This window comes from Peromyscus leucopus, chromosome X (genome assembly GCF_004664715.2).
Source record: "Peromyscus leucopus breed LL Stock chromosome X, UCI_PerLeu_2.1, whole genome shotgun sequence".
NCBI lineage: Eukaryota > Metazoa > Chordata > Mammalia > Rodentia > Cricetidae > Peromyscus > Peromyscus leucopus.
Window position 1 is genome coordinate 2,875,366 of NC_051083.1, and position 23,365 is coordinate 2,898,730.

A 23,365-nucleotide genomic window follows, 5' to 3' on the forward strand; every position below is an offset into this window, starting at 1 on the left:
ATAAAAAGTCATAATTTTGAAAGAGGAAGCTGGTCTGGCTTACTGGGCTCACTCACATTTAATCTCCACATAGATGCTGGTTTATCATTCATCTTCCCTTTTTTCTGTCGGGAGAATTCAAGCCAAACTGCCTTACAAGTAATAGATTTACTGCTACGAAGAGTCAATCAGACTCTTGCCTAAGCTACAAATGTGAGACTCCGCACACGTACAAGCACACCCTTCCCTTCCATATGGCTCCTCAAGAGGGTGCCAAACCACACAGATAAGACTAACTTAAGTTTCTACAGAACACCAGATGGAGGGAGATGGAAATATGTGGTTGTCACCTCAGCCATGACCATGTCTTGGCACTTTTTAATGAATTTCCCTTCTGCCTTGACAATGGTCTGGAGAAACTTTATGTACTGGACATTGCGACCGTGGGTCTCGATGCAGTGGACGAAGTGCTGGACCACTCTCTCGTTGATCTCACTGCACAGCTGGAAGTTGTTCATGAAGATGTGCTGCATGGTCACTGCCTCCAGGATCTGGGCCAAGCACAAGGATGTGGTCAGAAAGAGGCCAGAAAACACGGCCACTAAAACCCAGAAGCACTTGTACACGTGAGCATGCTTTCACTCTTGTTCCCGCTACTCCGTTTGTTAGCAAACGTCTTGTTTTTACATGATACTGCTAAGTGGCTTGTGAAAAGGCGTTGCATATATTTTATAGTACAGTTTACAGTATAATACAGCTGTTCTAGACTGATGTGTATAAATGTTTTGTCTGCATGTATGTATGTACACCTCATGTGTGCCTGGTGAATGCCAAAGTCAGAAGAGGGTGTCAGAGCCTCTGGAACTAGTTATGAATGGTTGTGGGCCACCATGTGGGTGCTAGAAACTGAACCCTCATCCTCTGCAAGAGCAACATGTGCCCTAAGCAGTGAGCTCTGCCTCCTGCCCAATACAGCTATTCTAAACCCTTATCAACAGTCTTTTTTATTTTAATCAAATCTTGTCTATCAATTTTGACCTTGTCTCATCAACTAGCTGTGTCCAAGTTTTGGCCCTTTTTTTTTTTTTTTTTAAAGAAAGGCTCTCTTCCATTTCCCTAACCGACTTATTAAAAATTTCTTTATAAAGATTCTGGGTATCAACTCTTTGCTGAACACATGTAATGCAAATGTCTTCTTCTACTCTGTAGCTTGCGCTTGGCTGCTTTTGATGGCATCCTGGGAATAGAAGCTAATTTTAACAAGGTTCCATTAATGGATACTTTTGTTTATAATTAGTGTTCTTCGCACACTGTAACGTGGCTTGCCACAGAGTCATGAAGACATCCCACAGTATGTTCTAGGAACTTTGTTTTACACATATTATCCAGAGTTACTCATAGATACTGAGTTTTATGATTAATATAAGTTAGGTCTTCTCTATCTTTTATCTTTTGCCCCCTTTTTTAAAACCAAAAAGAGCGTACATAATCCTATTACCCAGAAATCCTTTTCACAGAGAGCTCCAGTGGTTCTATTGAGCATGTGTATTTACTCGTACAAACATATCTTTTGCAGTGTTATTTACAAAACCAAAAAGTAGACAGTGCCTAATTATTTACTAATAAGGAAGTGAACTTTAACTTACAGCTATTTTATCGAATGCCATTGAGCCATGGAAGATAGTGAGAAAAAACGTTTATCTCTGATTTACAAAGGCATCAACGATGTGTTAATTGGGGAAAAAATGCAGTATGTAAGATAATGTATGAAGTGTGACGGCATCTTAAACAAAATGTGTTACATTCACTTAATATATCCAGGAATATGTACTTCACAAACATGCAATATAGAAACGTTCTGTGGGCGGCATATTACATACTTAGCTGAGTACCGAGACTTCTCATTTTGTATTGGTAACGGTGACACGGTAATGTCATTGGGAAAAAGCAGAAATGCACCTTTGACCTACTACTCTCCTCCTAGGTACCCATGGCATCCTGGACTTACAATATGGAGTACCTATGTCCTAGCAGCTGGTCCAGATGTTCTCCTTTGGAATGAATGCTACATTCTAACACGTTCCAGAACACACAGTATCAAAGGACAACTGGTTCCCCACAGTTCTCCCCATACAGGTTTGCCCAGAGGCTTCCTAACTCACCCCTGGGTTGAGAAACAGGTTTATGTGCTTATGCAGCAAGGCTTGATTCTGCTGGTTGCCTGCACAGAAATTCTGCAGGAATTCATGAGCCAGCCTCATTATCTCCTGCATCTTGGTGTCTTCGGCCTGCATGGGAGCAGAGACAGGAAAAGCACTTATTCTGAGGCTTCTACTTCATGCTAATACCTTCTACCAAGGTGGGATCCAGACGCCTGTGCCCAGGGCCCTGTGGGTAGAGTGAGGGGCTTGCATGACCCACTGAGAAGCAACCAAGAACAAACAGATTTATGCCCCATGACTGAAAAATGAATTCTTTCCCACTGGCCACCAGCACAAACACAATGATTTGGCATAGGCAAAGGCCACCGAGTCACAGTTAACAGAAGGATCCCACTGTCTATTATTGGCTGAATTTCCAAATCCTCGCTTTTGAGATGGAGGTGGACAGAGAGCAGGGCCCATTCCACCCCTGCTGCTAAATCCTCAGCTCATCTGCTGACTTTTTAGAGTTCACCCATTGTCAAGCATATACCAGGGAAGAGACGAATAGTCCTTAGATCATAAATTAGGACAACGGCTTCCACTCTGCTGCTTTCTCTGTAACCCGAGTCATATCTGTAAACTAAGATTTAGCCTTCCCTTCTGAAGAATGGGGCAATATCTGCCCTGAGCATACCACATGATTGGTCATGTGACTCTTCCACAATTCACACATAATATGCGATTTCATATTCATATTTTTAGTGTTATTAAAGAGTTAAATATTGTTAGAAAACAGAAAACCTACTGTCATTCTGCCCAGTTCTCTATCGCAAACATTTAGGGCAGTAAAAGGAGAGCGAGATTCTCCAAAGTGGAAGTCACCAGTCACCATTCACATCCTCCTCTCAACAGTCTGCCTCCTACATCTCTTATCGACCACCTCCTCGCAGAGGCAGACTTGCAGCAAGGGATGAGGACCCTCACGCTGTCTGCTTTGCTCCAATCTCACACAGACACGGACTCCCTAGCTGCGGGAGCTGGAACAAGTTATTTCAGTACTCTGTGTCTCCATTTGCTCGTCCGTTAAGTGGAGATAAACACAAGTGCACACTTTGTATAGTCATTAGGAGGGTGAAGTGAGAAAATCCACACACAGTGCTTAGGCAGTCATGGAGCAGTGTAAGTCAGCCACCGGTTCTGTTTGAACTGAGCTCAGCAAACTTCAAGAGCAAGGCAGAAAAATTTTAGTGTTAGTGAGTCAAGAAGCTAAACCTCAAGCACTGCGGGCACTTATGGAACTACCTGGAAATGTAACAGCTATTCTGAGCTGACTTGCTAGGCACAAACAGGCAGTGGGATGACACTGGCCCATATTTACAGCTTGTCAACTCAACCCAAAAAATAACCCAGCCCTGGGAGAAGACAGGACGTACCCATCAGGAACAAGTGATGCAGGATTGTGAGCAACCAGCTATGGTAACAAAACCAGAGGAACAACAGGACTTTAATAACAAGTCTCTGTAAGTGGGAGTGGGCACTACACCTACCTCTAATTTGTGGGCAAAAGTTCTAGATGTAAGACATCAGAGGACTCAGGACAGAGGGATACTGCTGGCTGAGAGTGGCAACCTTAAAAGTCCTGCATACTTCCATTTCTTCTACTAGAAAAAGAATCTGCTAAGCTCAGGGCAGTGAAGTGCTTCTGGGGTTTAAAGGCTATCTTTACAAGGCGGGCAGGTTTGGAAGACATTGTGTTACAAGACGTTACTTGTTGGGAATTGCTATCATTCTCACAAATTGGACTGTCTGTGCTCATCCCACAGTGAGTAAGCAAGTACCACACACACACACACACACACACACAGATGGAGACAGAGAGAGGAAGAGAGAGGGAGAGTGTGTGTGTTAGTTCTGTCTTAGAGGCACCAACTTCAAATCAAACTGGTTGTACATACTTTAACACTGCTCTATGAATGGCTATCATTGAAGCCTAGGACCAATCTATGGCCATCAAATCATCCCCCCACACTACAGACTAGAAAAGTGTGGATGATCGCACACCTGTATTAACTCCAAGTTACCTACAAGTCTGATGTCCCAGAAGGATTCAGCTTGTGCTTTCCTTGTGGCTGGGGAAAGGTCCAACCCGCCTGATTCATAACTTCTCCCTGACTGAGAAGGGAGCTTCTGTGTATGGCACCTATCTAGAATGTCAAGTAGCAGACTCCACAGGAGAGCAGAGCTGGCCCGATGCACACAGCTGTGCCACCTTGAACCTTCCCGTCCACAGTGTCCTCAGGACAGCATGTACACAGGACAATGCGAATGAAGGAGCACAAGGGGTCCAGCACGGTGCTGGGCCACCTGCAGCCCCTCAGCAGCAGGCGGTCCAGCATGGTGCTGCGCCACTTGCAGCCCCTCAGCAGCAGGCTTGCTGCAGGAGATGATGCCTCACCCATGGCTCAGCTTCTGAGACTGTTACGATTAGCTAAGCACTCCAGAGTCCCAGCAAACTTCCCTAGGCCTCAGTTTCCCAATATGTCAAGTGGATAAACCACAAAGCCTCACTGCTATTGCAAGGTTTGAGTGAATGCTTTTCCAAGAGTCTTGTCTGTCTCAATAGATGCTGCTGAGTAGTTAGGTTCCTGCCTGTGGTGATTGAGTTTTGTCAACAAAATCCAGACATATCTGGAAAGAGGGAATTTCACCCGAGGAGTTGCCTCCATCAGATTGGCTTGTGGACACGTCTTGATAAATGATTGATATGGGATAGCCCAGTCCACTGTAGGCAGTGGCATCCTTGGGCAGGTGGTCCTGAGTTGTATTAAAAAGCAAGCTGAGCAAGGCATGGGGAACAAGCCAGTAAGCAGCATTCCTTCATAGTTTTGCATCAGCTCCTGCCTTCAGGTTTCTGCCTTGAGTCCTTGCCTTGACTGTCCTCAATGATGGGCTGTGACATGAGAGTTTTAAGATGAAATAAACCATGTCTTCCCCAAGATGTTTTGGGGCATGGTGTTTATCAGAGCCACAGAAACCAAACGAAGACAGTGGCTTTCTAAAACACAGTCTCCTGGAAGCAAACAACCAAGGAACAATGCGGGGAGGAGACCTTCGTCCAAATACGCACTCAGATGATAGGACAATGCCAAGGGCCAGAGCAATCAAGTCTCATGTTCCTCACACCTTCAAGAGTTTGCACAGATGACTTTGTTTTAGTCACGTGGCAGACAGAGTGAACAGCACCTACTAACCCGCACATATGTAACCGCTGGTGTAGACCCAGTGGTCCCCATCTAGCAAGGGTCCGGCGTGACAGAAGAAAGGGATCTTTTTTCTTTCTAGAATACAAACACTGGAGGGGTGGGGGAGTCTGTCTCATACAAATTAGCTAGAATTGCTTTACGTCACAAGCACATATTGCTCTTCTCCCACTATGTCCAGTCGTGAAGTGTTTGGAGGGGAGAGCCGGCCCACCCTGGAGAGCCGCGGCCTGGGTGCAAGCCCCTCTCACCTTCTCGTAGGGGATCTGCAGCAGCTCCAGCACCACAGCATGCGCACCCATGTTCCTCAGCAGCCGCTGCTGCTGCTTCCTGCTCTTCCTCACCGAGGCGCTCTCTTGCACACACAGCTTGCTAAGTCGGATCAAAATCTGAGAGGAAGAAAGCAACATCAGGAAACGAACCTGGAACGCTAGTGTCGGGAGAGGTCACGATACACCAACAATTTAGGACGGGGCATTCCTCCAGTACGGCGTGTCCCTGCTGATCGCATGGAATCCAATCAACGTGAGAAAAGCCTGTCATTCAGAGTAAATGGCACATCTAGGTTTGAACAGCCAGTGAAATGAGTGCATGGGTCACTTAAATGATCTGACCAGACTTAGGAGGGCTCTGCTGGGGTAGAAAAACACAAAGCTCACAACCCCAAACTACTATATGCAAAGATTTCTAAAGCCGAGCATGGATGCAAACTCTTAGTGATTGTATGAATGAACCTTTGATCTGCTTCAAAACCTGAGAATTATGTAGTACCTATTTAAAAAAACCATTGCCTACAAAAGGTGAGGGACTGAGAGCCCTCAGTTAATTCATAGACTAGCTGGGTTTCAACCTCAGACCTGAGGCTACAACCCAAGCGTTCAGCTAAGGGCACAGTCGAGCAGTTGCGCCTTTACTTGCCATCGCTGATAACGCTCCCTGGAATAAAGATGCGGACCAGGGAGGCTGGGGCAGCTCACCTCTTTCACCACTCGGTAGTTGTAGCTGCTGGTGCTTTCATGCTTTTGTGGCTTGCTGCTCCCCTCCTAGGGACCAAAAAGAACACGCATGTGGTCAGTGCCTCTCAGGGTCTGCTTTCGGGTAAACCCTTTAAGAAAGTGCACACATTCTGCATCGTCTTCCACCAGTCAGGCTGCCCAAGACATTCACCTATGCTTCGACCTTTGGAAGGAGATGTCATGGTCACAGAAGGCCACTCCCTACTGGGTCTCTGTGGGAAATCTAGTGCTATACTTGACTCAACTAGTCTCTTCTAGATGGTCCTTGGTTGCCCAGAAATACATCTTAATTTTGATTTTGTAGCTAATTTCCTAGGAGAACAGCTGTTACCCAGGCTACGCAGCAAGCATCTCTTGGGATTAAGACCCAACCTATCGTCTGCATTAATATGTAAGAGTAGGAGAGGATGCTTCTTTGTTTCAAGAAGCAGGAAAGCCACTTGGGAAACCTAACTTGGGTTTTGCCCACCTCAGTCTTCTTATGTTCATTTTCACCAGAGGCACCATCCATGGTCTCATCGGGACCCTGGCCTTTGTACACCCACAGCTCAGATTTTTCCACAATGGACCGCAGTTGGTCCAAATCTTGCTTGATCTGCTTGTAGTTGTCCACATCTTGGCTGGTAACCAGCAGTTGAACCTTAATGAACACAATCCGTTAATTACACAAACTTTAAAACACACACACACACACACAAATCTTCTTACTATACAACACACAACAGTTCTTTTCATACACAACAGCCATGCTGGCTACAGGAAGTACCTGCTTGAAGGCCTGAAGGACCTCCTGCCTCTGGCTGAAGTGCCGGAAGAGGAGCTGCAGGGCCCCAGATACCAGAGGTGGGTAGTCGTGCATTGTCAAGTGGAGCAGGACCCTGAGGAAGGTTCTGCCACCATGGTCATCCAAGTCCAGTGGTGTGTTCTCCTCACTACAGGGACGCAGAAAGAGGGAGAAAGCAAGTGAGCCAAAGGCCCAGGGTCAAGCGTGTGAGCCCCGACAGGGCAGAACTGCAGCTCGAACACAACTCCATGCAATGGAACCTCACTTTTCATCAACTTCTTTTACAAGACAATCGTGTTTTACCTTCGGCTACAACGTGAGTAGAAGGGACAATTAAGACGTTATAACTATAGATTTTTAAACCCAAGCCCTCATGCTCCTAGGCTAACAGGGCTGACACTACAAGACTGACGACACCTAACTCAGTGTTCTTCCGCTGCGCTTCACCTGCGCTCTGAAATCTACAGTGGATGTGCTTCTTCCAAGCTTGTGTAAAATGCTGTAACTTAGCCCTTACTAAATCATCTGTAATGAAAACTCAGCTTTGAAAATGTCTAGTCTGTGGCTCTTAGGTATCCTGAACTATACCCACTCTGCTCACCCCACATTTTGATGAAGGGTAGTGTCAAGCGGCCGCACAAGTACTTGAACCACAACTCTCTGTTCTACATGAATATTGTCGCCAACTGGTTTGGTCCCAGGATTCTTGCTTTGAAGTGTTGGAATGAATCAATAAAAAAACTCAGTCTGCTCCAAAGAAGCAATGTTCAGCCAACATATTTACCAGGGGTTACTTCAATATCTATGATAATTCTTGTTATTTACATAGTGAAGATCAATAAACAGACTCTGAACTGAACGGTAAATTACTTCACAACTGGTCGCCCCAGGACAATTACTACGTTAGCACCTATGCTGTGTCTACAGTTGCATGAGTGACAAATGGTGAGACCTTCATGACTGCAAGCTAATAAGAAAAGTATAGAGAGGACCAGATGTGGGAATACTGTAGTCATACTGTATACCTAAAAAGGCACGATGGTTTCACTGATGTTGAGGAGGAGGTAAATGGCTGGAGAGCTGAATTGTCATATGATACTTAGTGTCATCATTGTGAACTCAAAAAACTGCAAAAAGATGTACCTCAAATGTCACTTTTTTTAAAAAAAAAAAAAATATTAAGCACGGAGGCAGACTGCTAACATTCACAGTTCCTAGTAAAGTGGGCCTTTGTACTGTGCACATCCTTATGTAGTTCTCTTTATTACTAACACTGGCCTTGGCCAATAAAACAGCGAGCACAGTGCAAGCAGACATGTAATTAGCACTTGCTGACTGTTGGCTTGTCTTCTTGGAACATTTGTTCTGGAAATCAGCCATTGCTCTCTCTATAAGAAGCACAAACTAACCATGTGGAGCAAGGTTGAAACCTCAGCTTTAACATATTCTTTCGAAGGCACCAGAAATACGATTAAAACAGGCAGGCTGTGCCATTCCCAGCAGACCCAACAGTGACTAGAACTGCTCAGCAGAGCCCCAATCAACCCAGAGAACTGTGTTGGTGTTCAAATTCTTAACACTTTTGGAGATGCATGTTATTAAGCAATAAGTAACCAAACCAAATATGCTAATTATAATGCTGTGCACATAGGGTATTTTTTAAAATTTTTTATTTATTTTCTCCTCACTCCACATGCTATCCACAGACCCCCCCTCCAGCCCCCAGCCCTCTTTCCCAAGCCACCCCACATCCCCCAAATTGAGGTCTCCAGTGGGGAGTCAGCAGAGCCCAGCACACTGAGCCTAGGCAGGTCCAAGTCCCTTCCCATTGCACCAAGGCTGTATAAGGTGTCACACCACAGGCACTGGATTCCAGAAGCCTACCCATAGACCAGGGACAGATCCCGATCCCCCTGCCTGGGTGTCCCCAAACAGTTCGAGCCAAACAACTGTCTTCCGTATCCAGAGGGCCTAGTCCAGTCCCATGGGAGCTCCACAGCCACCAGTCCACAGTTCATGGGCTTCCACTAGTTTGGCTGGTCATCTCTGCGCGTCCTCCCATCATGATCTTGACATCCCTTGCCTTCAGTATCTCTCCTCTCTCTCATCAGTTGGATTCCCGGAGCTCAGCCTGGTGCCTGGCCGTGGACCTCTGTCTCTGTCTCCATCAGTCACTGGACAAAGGCTCTATGATAACAGCTAAGTTGTTTGCTAGGCTGGTCACCAGAGTAGACCAGTCCAGGCCCCCTCTGGACCTCTCCAAAGACCTCAACATAAATCTAGATACACTGAACTTGACAGAAGAGAAAGTAGAAAGTAGTCTGGAATGAATTGGCACAGGAGACAACTTCCTAAATATAACACCAGTAACACAGTCACTGAGAGCGACAATTAATAAATGGGACCTCCTGAAACTGAGAAGCTTTTGTAGAGCAAAGGACACGTTCAATAAGACCAACCGACAGCCTACAGAATGGGAAAAGATCTTCACCAACCCATCTGACAGAGGGCTGATCTCCAAAATATATTAAAGAACTCAAAAAGCTAGACATCAAAATACTGAACAATCAATCCAATTAAAAAATGGGCTACAGAGCTTAACAGAGAATTCTCAATAGAAGAATCTCAAATGGATGAAAGGCATTTAAAGAATTGCTCAACATCCTTAGTCATCAGGGAAATGCCAATCAAAACAACTCTGAGATACCATCTTACACCTGTCAGAATGGCTAAGATCAAAAACACTGAAGAGAGCTTATGTTGGAGAGGATGTGGAGAAAGGGGAACTCTCCTCCACTGTTGGTGGGAATGCGAACTTGTACAGCCACTCTGGAAATCAGTATGGTGGTTTCTCAGAAAATTGGGTATTTATTCTTATAAATATGTGAGTCCATAGTAATAATGTTTTATACTAAAATGAAGGCCTGTGATATTAAGAGGGTTTCACATTAGACCTAATTAAAGTCAAGATTGTGGGGTTCTCTTTTTTTATTTATTTATTTTTGTTGTTATTGTTGCAATAGCTTGTTCAGAGTTCAGGGATGTGTGTACCTGCAGCACGTGTGCACCACCTAAGTTCTGTGACTCTGTAGCTTTAGACAGAGCAGTACAAGAAACTGAACCTGAAGGCTAAATAGTTAGTGGTGTGCCCCCCCCTCAAAAAAAAAAAAACCCTGTGAGGATGGAAGCAGACGCAGAGATCTACAGCCAAGCACCAAGCACAGCTCTGGGAATCCAGTCAGAGAGTGAGGAGGGAGTAGATGAGCAAGGGGGGTCAAGATCATGATAGGGAAATCTACAGAGACAACTGAACCAAACTTGTGCGAACTCACAAATTCTACACCAACAGCCGTGGCACCTTCACAGGACTGGACTAGGCCCTCTGCATATGGTAAACAGTTGTGTACCTTGGTCTGTTGGAGGGGCCCCTGGTAGTAGGACTGGGATCTATCCCTGGTGCAGGATCTGGCTATTTGGAGCCCATTCCCTATGCTGGGATGCCTTGCTCAGCCTTGATGCAGTGGGGAGGGGCTTGGTCCTGCCTCAATTGAATGTACCAGGCTCCCCATGGGAGGTCTTATCCTTTTAGAAGAGTGAATGGGGGCTGGGGTGGGAGGTGTGGGAGGGAAGCAGGAGGAGGGGTGGGAGGAGGAACTGTGGTTGGTATATAAAATGAATAAAAAATTTTTAAAAAAAGGAAAAAGAAAACCCTGTGAGAGTTCTAGAAGGGCTCACAGTCAATGAACGCACACTTGCCTTCCTCCAAAGATGCCTTCTGCTTGCTCTTCAATGTGTTCAAAGTCAAGAGCACCTAAAACGAGAGAGAACAGAAGGTTAGATATAGCAAGGCCTGAAAACCTGCTTCTTGTGGACTCACTCTAATGTGCTTCATGTGCAACCCTCAGAGGTGACTCTCAGATCTGCCAGTCATTACCTACACAGCCATGGAGCCAGGACAACCCAGATGACCTCACACCTGTTGCTTTTTCTCGCTAAAAGAGAGTGATGGCCTCAATCCAAAGAAGGCTTGGGCTATCTGGGAATTACTTCTAGTACTGTCTTTCCCTTAGCCTTCTCCAATTTTATTTTTTTTTGGGGCGGGGGGCTGAGTAGAACTTCAAATACAGAACAAAACTTGCCAATGGACAATCAAGTTCCTTGGAAAATATTTTGGGGATTCTGTTGGTTTTTGGGTTCCTTTGTAGCTAATCCAACACTAGAAACCTCAGCTATCTTCAGTTCCTAAAGACTTAAGGTCTACCCCCCAGAAGTAATGTTTATTTATGTCTTTTTTCTAATATGCTATTATCGAGGAATCCTTAAAGCACAGCAATCCTCAAGAGCAGCCACATTTTCCTTTTTCTGGAAGATACTGTTTTGAGCCTCAAGTGGCACTCCACCCGGCCCCCCGCTCTATGGCTGAGGTTCCAGGGCGGCATCACTGACCTGGTACATTACTTGGCCCTTCTTGGCTGCTGTTCCCGGAGGATGTTTCCGAGGTCTGGGAATTGCTTTCATCGAACTCCCGCTTAAATATACACAGGAGGCAGGAGATCCTATAATCCAGCCGCACGTTCAAAATAAACTGGAGATTCAAGCAGAAATGGAAACACTTTGGTTACATTAACACACCATCGTGAACGCTTTGCCAAGCCTCTGCACGCTGGCAGGGCCTGGTATCAGCTGCATCAATTACCTTAAGCCCAGAGTAAAATATCTGGCTTAGGTTCCAACAGTCATTTTGACAGTAACAGACTACTGCAGGGCACATGAGTCCGCCCACAAGATACCTCAGCTTCCAGGGCAGACTTTGGCATCCTGAAGATGAGTTACACACCTGGAATACTACATCACTCATGCCTCCGTCCTCTACAAAAAGGACTACCTATCAGCAATGACTGAAAGCCCAATTCTGGGCCCAACCTAAGAAGAAGTTGCCTGCTTTGAATCAAAAAGAAGTGACAGAAATTTTGCTTTTACTTCCAAAAATTCACTTCATTTGTATTTACAACATTTCTGATTGTCTCCTCTGATTTAGGTATAGCCCCTGGGCTCTCATTTTGTTAACTTCCTATATTCCCTATCCCTCTGCTGCTGCAGACACTTTCCAAAGGATTGTTGCTAGAACCCCAAAGAGAAGTCAGTCAGCTGCATCATTTAAGCTTCCTAATGACACCCCTCCTTCCCCTCTCTCCTAGCTTCTGCTTAGCTCTCTGGGTGACCTTACCCAATTTCAGGCTGTCACCGATACCAGATGGAGACAGATGTTTGACCTGTCTCCAAGCTATTAGTTCATGTTCCCAAGTGACTGTTGCACATCCTGTTTGATATCTTTCCAGAACCTCAAATTCAGTGTCATGCAAAACCAACTATAACCGTTACTTCTAGGTGTCCACTTGGATAGATTTAACGGATACCCAGATGGCTGACAGAAGGCTGGGAAAATACATAGAAAGGTGGGAAGATGGGCAGAGAGCAATTATTAGTGAGGAAGGAAGGCTTCCCTTTGTTTTAATATTTTTCCAGTTGTAGAAATAGAGCAATTGACACAGCACATGGAAACAATCATGTTAGGGGAGAACAGATGAATAATTGTAAGAGCAAGCCAATTCCTTGTGTACAGAGGGGGAGAAGTCGAGGGCTGTTCTCAGTTTGAGACTCTTGGCCTCATTACATCTCTGAACTCCCGACAGCTTGTACTGCTCTCTTTCTGCTCCATGTACATAATTTTTTAATCCTCAAAGAAGTTCCTTAGTGGGAAGACTCACATTAGCTTTGTTAAGAGCAGAAACATGGTAGGCACTGTATATTAACCAGAACTTAATGGGTTTAATAATGATAAAAAAAAAATTAGGGTGGCAATGCCTATTGATTCTACCTGATCTACCCTCTCCCATTCCTTCTTGAAAACAACCTTCAGACTTCAGACTCTGCATTACCTAAATCCCAAGACATCCTAGCTATGCCAATGGCCAGCTCTCAATGCATCTGTGTCCGATTAAGCCCCCTTACTACAGAGGTCTTCTCTCACAGCTCCATCTAAAGCCATTATCCTTGCCCCCTGCCTATGGTGTTCTCCAAATCAGCTGACCCTTCTTCTTTAAAACAACTAATTTTTATTATATATGTATGGGTTCCCCCCCACACACACATGCTTGTCTGTGCACCACTTGCATGCCTGGTACTCATGGAGGCCTGAAGACAGCCGTCCAGTTCCCTGAAACTGGAGTCATAGACGGCTGTGAGCCCGTATGGGGTCTGGGAATCAAACCCAGGTCTTCTGGAAAAGCACGCAAAGGACATTAACCACTGTCATTGCTCCAGCGCCCAGCTGGCTCGTCTCTATGTTTAAATAACTAAGCACTGCTTTTTAGACGAGGGGTGCCTCTGCTCCCTGCTAAAACGGAGTTCTTTAGGACCAGAACTTTAATGGGTTTTGTTCATTGCTGGCTGCCAAGTGCTAAGAGGGAGATGGAGCTGATTATCAACTGACATTCATGGGTGTGTAGGTGGGTGGATAAAAAGGGCAGAACACTGAGGAGGAGGAGAGGGAAGAGAAGGAGGAAAGGAAGGAGGGGAGAGGAGGAGGAGCAAGGCGGAGGAAGACTTTGCCATGCTAAGAGAACCCTGGAGAAGCACAGTGAGTGAACAGCAATGGCAATGAACGGCTTGGGCCGAGAAAGGGAGGCCACTGTGCTGTACAGCTAAGGTACCTGAAGGGAGCTCTGGGGTAGAGAATAGACGAAGCCACGATGGGAAGGGGTAGGAGGTGACAACCAAGAACTAAAAGGAGTCAGTTTGGAAAAGATACACAGGGATGAGGTAAACATTCTGCCCCTATCAGAGCAGAGCGAGGAGATATTAAACAGAGACCCTATGAGCAGCTTGTTCCCTGCACCAGACCTGGAGTATTTCAATGATCTTCAACTTGGTGTCCATGACCATGATGTCCTCCTTCTCTGGCTCTGCCTGCTTCACATTGCCTTCAGGGGCAGCAGCCATGGGAGTCATGGGCAAAAAGCCTCCTCCCCGAAGCACCACCTGGGTCATGAGCTCCCCAACTCCATGGATAGATCGCATCACATTACTGCCTAGAAAGGGCCAAGACAAATTATGACCATGACATTCTTGGAGAGAGCCTGTCATCTAATCAGCATCTAATTAGGGGTATGGGTTTTTTGAGGCAAATTATTTACCATATCCCTGTTCTGATACACTCTCTCGACCCAAGGTAAATATGGGAAGGACATGGTGTTGACATCTCCAATGGGGCGTGTTTCTTTATTAATTCCACCACCAAATTTGACTCAGCACCAGTGATGTGTACAAACACTGCTGCTTCTAACACAAGCTGCTTGGTCATGAATACATTACTTCTCTTCGGAGGCTCAGTTTCCTGAGCCTATAAAAAGGGCTCTATGACAGAATCCAATGCTATAATGTATACAAAATGACATCACACAGGACTTGGAAAATAGGGAAATCAAGTCAAATACCTTGCCATCCTAACTATAGAAAAGCAGTTATGCATGAGATACATGGTCATTATTCTGTGCCTATTATGACCCCCAAGTACAGGAAAAATAAACATTTTAAGATGGGTTTTCCTAGTCACAAAGTAAAAAGTCAAACTACAGGTGTGCACTTCATTTCATCATACAGGAGGATTACCATCAAGTGTCTCAGGAGCATCAGAGAACAGATGGCAGGCTTAGATTTTGGGGTTAGACATTAAAGCACAAGGCAACTTTCAAATTATTCAATTAGACACACGGAGAGACTCAAGACAAACACAAAGGAGAGAGAGAATTGTTGAGAATGACCAGAATGACCGACAGTGATGGGCACCCGAGTCAGCGGGACTGACTCTTCCATAGTTTGTTTCTATTGCCATGTTCCCAACGGTGAGAATGGACAAGGACAGGACAGGATGTCACAGGATGAGGCATGGCAGGAGTGAACAGCATGGGCCAGGAGGGCGTCTCTCAGTACAGACACTTCAGATACTCACTCTTCAGCTTCTCCTCATCATTGTTACCTTTAGTCTCTTCGCCTTTTGCCATCTTGCTAATGGGGAAGATGGTGGTCACGTGGACACAGTCTAATATTGCCAAGAGGATCTTGGTTAATCGGAGAAGGTCAGAAAAATTGTAGAAACCAAAGTATATGAGGTTCCTGGCTAAGTTCACAACCTGGTGCATTTAAAAGAAGAAGGGGAAACTGGTATTCAGTGACCTTTGTCCTCCTGATCTACTGGATGCTGACTAATCATGACAGATCTTTATAGTCAGAGAAGACCATTTCACCATGCCTTACCTCAAACGTAAGCTTATTTTTCTCCTTATCAGAGAAGGGGAATCTCTGACAAACCACATCTCTTAAATACTCCTCCACAAATTCCATCGTCTGAGCGAACCTCTCCTTAATTTCATCTTTGGATGCTCCACTGCTGTCGTAGCTGAGAGGAAAAGAGAGAGAGAGTAGGAAGGAGAATGTCAAGCTCTCCCCAGCCAGGGCCTTTCAGGCTGCTTAGCCTCCAAAGACAGCACCCCCCAACCTGGCCCCGACTTACACTTCCTTCCTTAGAATGAATGCCTACATACATAGTCACTCATGCTTACTGCCTGTCTGTCCCCAGTATTGCAGAGGTAATTTTCTAGATTCTGCACTAACATTCCTCAGCCTTGGCACATGGTACCCACTTAGAAATTTGCAGAAGGAAAGGGCTAAATAAGAGAGAGAAAAAAACCAGGCCTGGCATTATATTTTCTTGAGGAATTAAACAATATTTGCTAGCTACACAATTCTATTAAAATCTGAAAGAAAAAGAAGTTCTTTCTCCTATGATTTCACTAGGTCACATATGTGGTCTATCTGCTAGTGCACAGAAGATTAGAATCACAGGGTTTTTAAGCGACATAAGATTTCTGTAGGGAGCTGGACCCAGGCTTACTCATCAATGGCGATCTCGGAGGGAATTTCTGACCACAGACGGGCATATTTCACAGGGGTCACTTGCTCCTGAGGATCTCGGTCCACATGCATGTGAAGCATGAGGCGGCAAAAGGATGCCCTGAGGTCGTAGGGTAGGTTCTCATCGGACATACAGCGGAGAATAAGATCAACATCCAGCTGGCCAGATATTTCATTGATAGCCAGGTACTGGCGGTCCAGACACATCCTTGCGAAGAGATTAAGCTGATACCTGAGGAAAAAAAATCAGCAGAAGGCACATGATCCAGAAATCACTCAGTATGAGGGGAGACACACAGCAGGGTAGTCCAGGTGGCCTCAGATTTCATAGGAGTGACGTACGGCCACCTGAACTTACATACCAATATCCCTAAATGATTGCTGTACTCCTAATTTTGGATTCTGAACTAAGGATATGGAGGAAAAGCTCAAGGTATGCCAGAGTATGGGTCAACATCCTATAGTTACACATCGGTCTAGCTGTGTTAAAACAATCTTGTCATCAGGTGATTACATTTGCAATCTTTATCTTATAAAATAAATAGGGAAAAATGACTAGACCCGAAATAATTACCTTTCTGCCCACCACCTTTCTCTCTGCATTTTATATGGCACATCGAAGACCATGCAGGAAACCTCAAATACACTGTTCATATAAGTGTAATTGAAATTCTACAATATCTTTATGATATTGTATCATGTAAGTTACTACTGCTAAAATGTATATTGAATCATCCAGTTTAAGACTGCTTAGTAAAATTGAAAACGTGAGTTTCCACCAATCCATCTCTTCATAGGGAATGGAAACCCATGTGCATAGACAAAATTAAGTGAGGATGTGCCCTTCACGTGACATGAAGAACTCAACTGTGGCATATGATGGGATGTCAAATGCTAATAAAAAAAGTGATGTATTAGCAAGAGAGAAGGTATACAACAGTCATAATTAAAGAAATGTTTACTTCTGTTAACATAGAATACATATATATGTGTATATATATGTGTGTTTCATATATATATATATATATAAGAAACAACATCAAGGAGAGCTTTAGAATGGTATTTGCTGTAAGGTATCTTTTATACAAAATTTGAGGACTAGGAAACACACACACACATACACATGTAATACAGTATAAACACACAAAGAGGAGCGGCAGTGGTTAAAAGCACTCGTTGTTCCCGCAGAGGACCTAGGTTCAGTGGCCAGCATGTACACCGTGGCTCACAACCAGCCATAGGTTCAGTTCCAAGGAATCCAATGCTCTTTTCTGACCTCCACAGGCAGTAAGCACACACATGGTGATACACTTAGACACATGCAGGCAACGTGTATACACAGAAAATAAAATGCCTTAAAAGTAACAAAGGATTTTCTAAAAAGACCATCACGTACATAAATAGAAGAGAACAGACTAGAATACAGGAGTAAGAAAAGGCATTTTAACTGTAAAGTTTCACTTATTTTATTAGGAAACATTAGAAGTACTAATTTGTCTTTCCTTTTCCTTTAGAAGTATCTGGTAGGTAACTTCCCTTCTTTTTCGTTCCTTTTCCTTTGCTTCAGGTGGCAAGGCTATATGGCCCTGGAGCCGGGACCAGGTCTAGGACTGAGGTGACCGGCAGAGGTGGACAGTGGTGGCATACAATGGGCACATGCAAGCAGGTGACCATCCCAGGAACGGCAGAGGTTCGAGGGCGTTAGGAAGACTGGAGGGTGACAGCCAGAACGCATCTGTGGCGTTAGGCGAGAACCGACAGCACACACTGAGCATCCGAGCCTCAGAAACGCACCGTACCTAAGTGTTGAGTACTAGAGCTACTCAGATTTGGGGATTCTTGTATAAACTTTATCACTTTTATTTTGCTAATCTGAAAATATAAAATACTGCCAAATCTGAATCTTTTTAAGCATCGTGCTTAGGATTCCAACAGTTCTGTATTTCAATTTCTGAATTTTTAGGCTAGGGCTGCATGACTTATATTAGTGTAAGCCTCTGGTTTTTATCATATATTTGATACATGCACACAGATAATTAGAATAGGAAAATACAGGTGTGTGCATACACGGCAAGAGACATTTTCTGCAAACACTCTAGAAGACTGGCACTATTATCCCTAGTTTGAAGATGAGGGCTTTGGAACATAAAGTCAAACTAGCCAAAGTAAAAAGTCTAGTTAAGTAGAGATCAAGATTTGAACTGATGCAGCTGACCCTGCAGCCTGCCTGCTGCTGACTGCACTACAGACAGGCTGTGCTGTATGGGTCAAGTGTAACAGAGGCTGAAGCAAGCCCTCGTCCTTCCTATGACGTGGACACACAACCAGACAACGATGGACTATTAATCCACGGCCCATTCCACTCAAAGTTCATAAAATACACATGCGTGTTTCTGTTGGACAATCTTCCTACATTCCTCAGAGCAGTGGTTCGCAACCTTCCTATGCTTTGACCCTTTAATACCGTTTCCTTATGTTGTGGTGACCCCAACCATAATATTTTTTTTGTTACTACTTCCTAACTGTAATTTTGCTACTGTTATAAATCATAATGTAAAGATCTGTGTGTTCTGATGGTCTTAGGCAACCCCTGTGAAAGGTTGTTCAACCCCCACAGGTTGAGAGCCACTGCGTTCGGGTGATCAACAAGAAAACCAGATGCTCCCAAGTGCCACCGTGTGGGGCCTCTCCGCCCACGTCCAGCACGCCTCCCACTCACCTGTAGTAGCTGAGGATGTCCCGGTCTTCCTTCTGGCCCTCTTTAGCATCTTGGGCCAATTCCCTGACACTCTTACTACGGATCTCTTTGCTGCTGTCCCTCCAGAACAGCCACACCTCTTCCTCGTCCTCTCCAGCTTCCAGAGCATTCTCTCCAGTGGCAACGCCTTCAAACTCAAAGCGAGAAAGAACCAACCTGTGAGAAAAAGAAGAGGAGACGGGGCTCAGTTTTTATGAAATCCTTTTCAGTCTTGACTCCCTTCCAGCCGAGAAACGCACAGAAAGTCATTTTGTTCTATGTTTCTCCCAGTGGCAGAGCCACAAAGAATCTGTGCGGTCTTCATGTGCTTTGACCTGGGAACTCATAACTAGGATAACTTTTCTCCCCCATAGATACCTGGTTACATTTTTGGTTGTCACAATGGCAAAGGAGGTGCTACTAACATTGAGCAACCACAATCCAGGGGTACTTTTGCTGAACACCCTATAACGACAGGACATTTGCCACCACAGATCTGGCAAATGTCACATCTGGCCCCAAATGTCACAATGCCAAGGTTGAGGCACCTTGCATTAATACAAGTTCCTAAACCGAGCTACAAACCGCACCACTAGCTTACACCTGAACTCTTTTAATCTGCCTATAGTGCTGCAATAGGTCACCAGGAAAAACGCTCCTTTGTGAAAAGTGAATTACTACTATTACCAAAGCAGTAATAATAGTAATTATGACTATTATCAACAATAATTATTATCACTACTTGCCTGAGGAGCAATAACACTACTTAAACATTTTTATTACATTGTTATTTGTTGTGTGCTACAGTGGACGTGTAGAGGTCAGAGGACAGCTTGCTGGAATCATTTCTCTCCTATCACCACATGGTTCCAGGGGATTGAATTCAGGCTATCAGGCTCAGCAACAGGTGCCTACACTCTGAGCATCTCACTTCTGAACACTGATACTACACTTTTGAACAAAGATACTATACAACTCGGCCCAACACCAATTAACATCAACAATGAATATTTATTACATTCTTTGTTTTTTTAATGAATGACAGAACTTCAAGGCTCTTCAACTCTTTAGGCTGTGTGTCAAATGCTCCCTGGTGGGATTATACAATTTTACATAGACAGTAAGTGGCACAGTACATTTTACAGTATACAGAGTAAGTGTCCCTCTGCACAGGTCACACCAAAAGTAAGCTAAAAACAAGCTCAACCATTCTTCTAAACAAGGCCGGTGAAACAAAGATGAGATGCTACCAACCAACATTAGACCAACTGTGAGGAGATGAAAGAGTTAGGTTCATTCCCTATGAGCATACACATCCATTTAACATCTAATTAAATCCTTGTCTTTAATGCATGTCCCTAGATGGGACTCACTTGGTCTCAATCAGGATGTCAGCATTGGTGGGATTCAGCACAGCTTTACAAATGAGCTCCTGAGTCACCGGGATGGACTTGTTCATGGACACACAGAGGTCGGAGAGGTAATCCAGGAACCTAACGGGAAAGAAGGAATGCAGGATACTGAACACAGAGCAAGCAGAGGGAGCCACAACTCTTCTTCACATAGACGAGTCCTACATTCCTTTCTCAGGTTAGGCACAGTAAAGACTAGGATGACAGTGAGCACAAGAAATCTAGATATGGCAGATGGAAAGAAGAAAGAAAAAATAATTGAGTAGAAGAGGAAAAAGGACTAGGCAAATGAAAAGGTGATAGGACGAACGTGAGGAAAGGAGCAGGACAAGAAGGAAGTTCTCATCAGGAAGAGACAGCGAAGGTTCAGGGACCAAAGCGGCCAGGGCTCATTGATGCCTGGAAGCCCAATGTGGCAGGCTGGCTGTGACACTACCTGGCTGTAGTCTGCTATGGATTATCACCTGGAGACATGAGTTAACCTGGCTGCACGCCAGTTTCCTAATCTATAAGAAAAGATGTTGTACACATTTCTAAGGGTGCCCCTGGGGATGAAATAAGAAGATTCGTGAAGATGGGCTGCAGGAGATGCCAGGTATAGGTGGCAGTGGTCATGTTAACAGCAGCACTATGAGCTCTGCAGTATGGCTGACGACACTCTGCTGTGACCTGCTTCCCGTGCAGCTTGAAATCTCAGGGAGCAGAGAGAAGGGAGGGACGGGGAAGAGTTGAGAGGAATGGGGGCAGATCTGTGTGTACAGGAGGATGGGAAGAACTCACTTAGACACAGTAAGGCATTCAGGAGACAGCTAAAACACATCAAAGGACATGGAGATGATGTGGGCAGGAGTTCTGAGAGCCACACGGCCTAAAAAGTGAGTGGCCAAAAACAAACGTCATTTCCTGTGTGTCAGCTGAGTGGCAACTCACAGGTATTTATAGCTGCTCAGTTAGCAAATAAAGGAACTAAAGCTGGGGGGGAGGGTAAGGAAAAGTGAGCAGCTGGTAAATACTGAAGACAGGGCTGCAGCGAGCAGTTCCAAGACCACATTCCTGCCGGGCAGTGGGGGCGCACGCCTTTAATCCCAGCATCCAGGAGACAGAGGCAGGCGGATCTCTGTGAACTCGAGGACAGCCAGGGCTACAGAAAACAACAACAACGACGATGACATTGGGGGAAAGGGAAGGTGAGCAGCCGGTAAACACTGAAGATGGAGGCTGCGGCAAGTGGTTCGAATACCACGGTCTCACCACTACTCATCAAAGGGCCACTAGAAACTGACTGCCACCAGTCCCCAGAACAGCAAGCCTAGTACATAACCAGGGCAGGAACGGTCAGCCCCACATCTTAGATGCACAGACGCCTCCTCCCGACGGGTGCCTCCTCACCTGGGCTCCCTGTTCTTTCGCACCAGGCTGACGAATGTGTCGATCTCCGCCGCGGTGATGTGCTTTTCCAGGAGTTTCCGGTTATTGTGGAGCAGGGCAGTGATGGTGTCTTCAGCCAGCACATCATAGCCAATCTGCTTCTGCATGAAGCCAAACTGCTTGGCTATGTACTCCTTTTAGGGAGAGAAATACAAGTCAACAGGAGCGATAAAAAGACAGCGTGATTACATTAAACACTGCAAAAACCAGCAGCAGCGCATGAGAGCTAGGGTTCAACAGGCAAAGGACCCTGGGCATCTTCCTTCAGCCTTCCCTCCCAGGGCAATGATGACACAACCCTTTACAGCCTTTCCTAAACCTATCACACAATGTCAGCAAGGAAAAAGAAAAACTAGAGTCTACACGTGGATATTTCAATGTACAACATCCATTTTAATCTACTGATTCATTTTTAAAAATAGGGTCAGAAGCAGTTATACAGCTTTGAATTTCTTACTAATTCAGGATAACTTAATTTTCCCATTCCTCTGGCCTGCTGCTGAATACAGACAATACCTATCTGGACATTTGAAATGTCAGCCCACAGTGTTTTCTTTTTCTTGAGTTTTTAAAAAAAATCACTTTTCAGACTTACTTTTTTACTTGTATGAATATTGTTATTATATATGTTAAGTTCAACACACATGTACAGGTGCCAGAAAGAGGCACTGCATCCCTAGAGCTTCAGTTATTATAAGCTGCCATGTGTGCTTTAGGAATGGAACTCAGGGTCCTATGCAAGAGTAGCCAAAGCTCTTAACCACTAAGTCATCTCCCTAGTCCGCTAAAAATTCATTTTTAAAGTCAATAGGTCTATGGCACATTTTAACCTTAGCACTTGGGAGGTAGAAAAAGGCAGATCTCAGCCTGGTCTACATAGAGAGTTCCAGGCAAACCAGACTACATTGTGAGACCCTGTCTAGAAAAGAAAATGAAGAAAAATGAAGCCAACAGGTAGAAGAGAGTTAGGAATATCTAGGATGATCAGTCATATTCATAAATGCATGGATCTGTCTTTGCTTCCTTATTTGCAAATCAAATATCATATTCCACAGAAACATCTGTAGAACCAAGGGAGTACATTCTGAACAGTACTTAAAGATATTTGGCCAGGCGGTGGTGGCACACGCCTTTAATCCCAGCACTCAGGAGGCAGAGGCAGGCAGATCTTTGTGAGTTTGAGGCCAGCCTGTTCTACAGAGCGAGATCCAGGAAAGGCACAAAACTACACAGAGAAACCCTGTCTCAAAGAAACAACAACAACAACAACAACAAAAGATATTTGCTGTGGGATGTTCTGTATGCTACGTGTGTTGCTCTGATTGGGTAATAAATAAAACACTGATTGACCAGTAGCCAGGCAGGAAGTATAGGTGGGACAAAGAGAAGAGAATTGGGGGAAGTGGAAGGCTGAGGCAGAGACCTGCCAGCCGCCGCCATGACAAGAGAGATGTAAGGTACCGGTAGGCCACGAGCCACATGGCAACTTATAGATTAATAGAAATGGGTTAAAAGATATAAGAACAGTTAGCAAGAAGTCTGAGCCATTAGGCCAAACAATTTAAATAACATAAGCATAAGCATCTGTGTGTTTATTTTATAAGTGGGCTGTCGGAATGCTGGGGCTTGGCG

The 23,365-nt window shown here is 44.8% G+C and overlaps 1 protein-coding gene across 13 annotated transcripts in view; it reads right to left on the reverse strand.

Moving 5' to 3' along the window:
* Itpr1 (inositol 1,4,5-trisphosphate receptor type 1) overlaps positions 1 to 23,365 on the reverse strand; it is a 343,325-nt gene that overhangs the window by 150,195 nt on the left and 169,765 nt on the right. For 5 of the 13 annotated variants that reach the window (XM_028867579.2, XM_028867576.2, XM_028867578.2 and 2 more), the window contains 15 exons: positions 21,695 to 21,867; positions 20,267 to 20,386; positions 18,876 to 19,070; positions 16,137 to 16,388; positions 15,500 to 15,641; positions 15,222 to 15,375; positions 14,087 to 14,274; positions 11,630 to 11,768; positions 10,940 to 10,994; positions 7,166 to 7,331; positions 6,869 to 7,039; positions 6,361 to 6,426; positions 5,635 to 5,772; positions 2,142 to 2,267; positions 330 to 530 (listed from right to left, as the gene is read on the reverse strand). In XM_028867579.2, coding sequence (XP_028723412.1) covers positions 330 to 530; positions 2,142 to 2,267; positions 5,635 to 5,772; positions 6,361 to 6,426; positions 6,869 to 7,039; positions 7,166 to 7,331; positions 10,940 to 10,994; positions 11,630 to 11,768; positions 14,087 to 14,274; positions 15,222 to 15,375; positions 15,500 to 15,641; positions 16,137 to 16,388; positions 18,876 to 19,070; positions 20,267 to 20,386; positions 21,695 to 21,867 — 2,286 coding nt within the window. Of the gene's footprint in view, positions 1 to 329; positions 531 to 2,141; positions 2,268 to 5,634; positions 5,773 to 6,360; positions 6,427 to 6,868; positions 7,040 to 7,165; positions 7,332 to 10,933; positions 10,995 to 11,629; positions 11,769 to 14,086; positions 14,275 to 15,194; positions 15,376 to 15,499; positions 15,642 to 16,136; positions 16,389 to 18,875; positions 19,071 to 20,266; positions 20,387 to 21,694; positions 21,868 to 23,365 lie in introns of all 13 variants that reach the window. The other 8 variants (XM_028867566.2, XM_028867573.2, XM_028867577.2 and 5 more) reach the window with 3 other exon arrangements.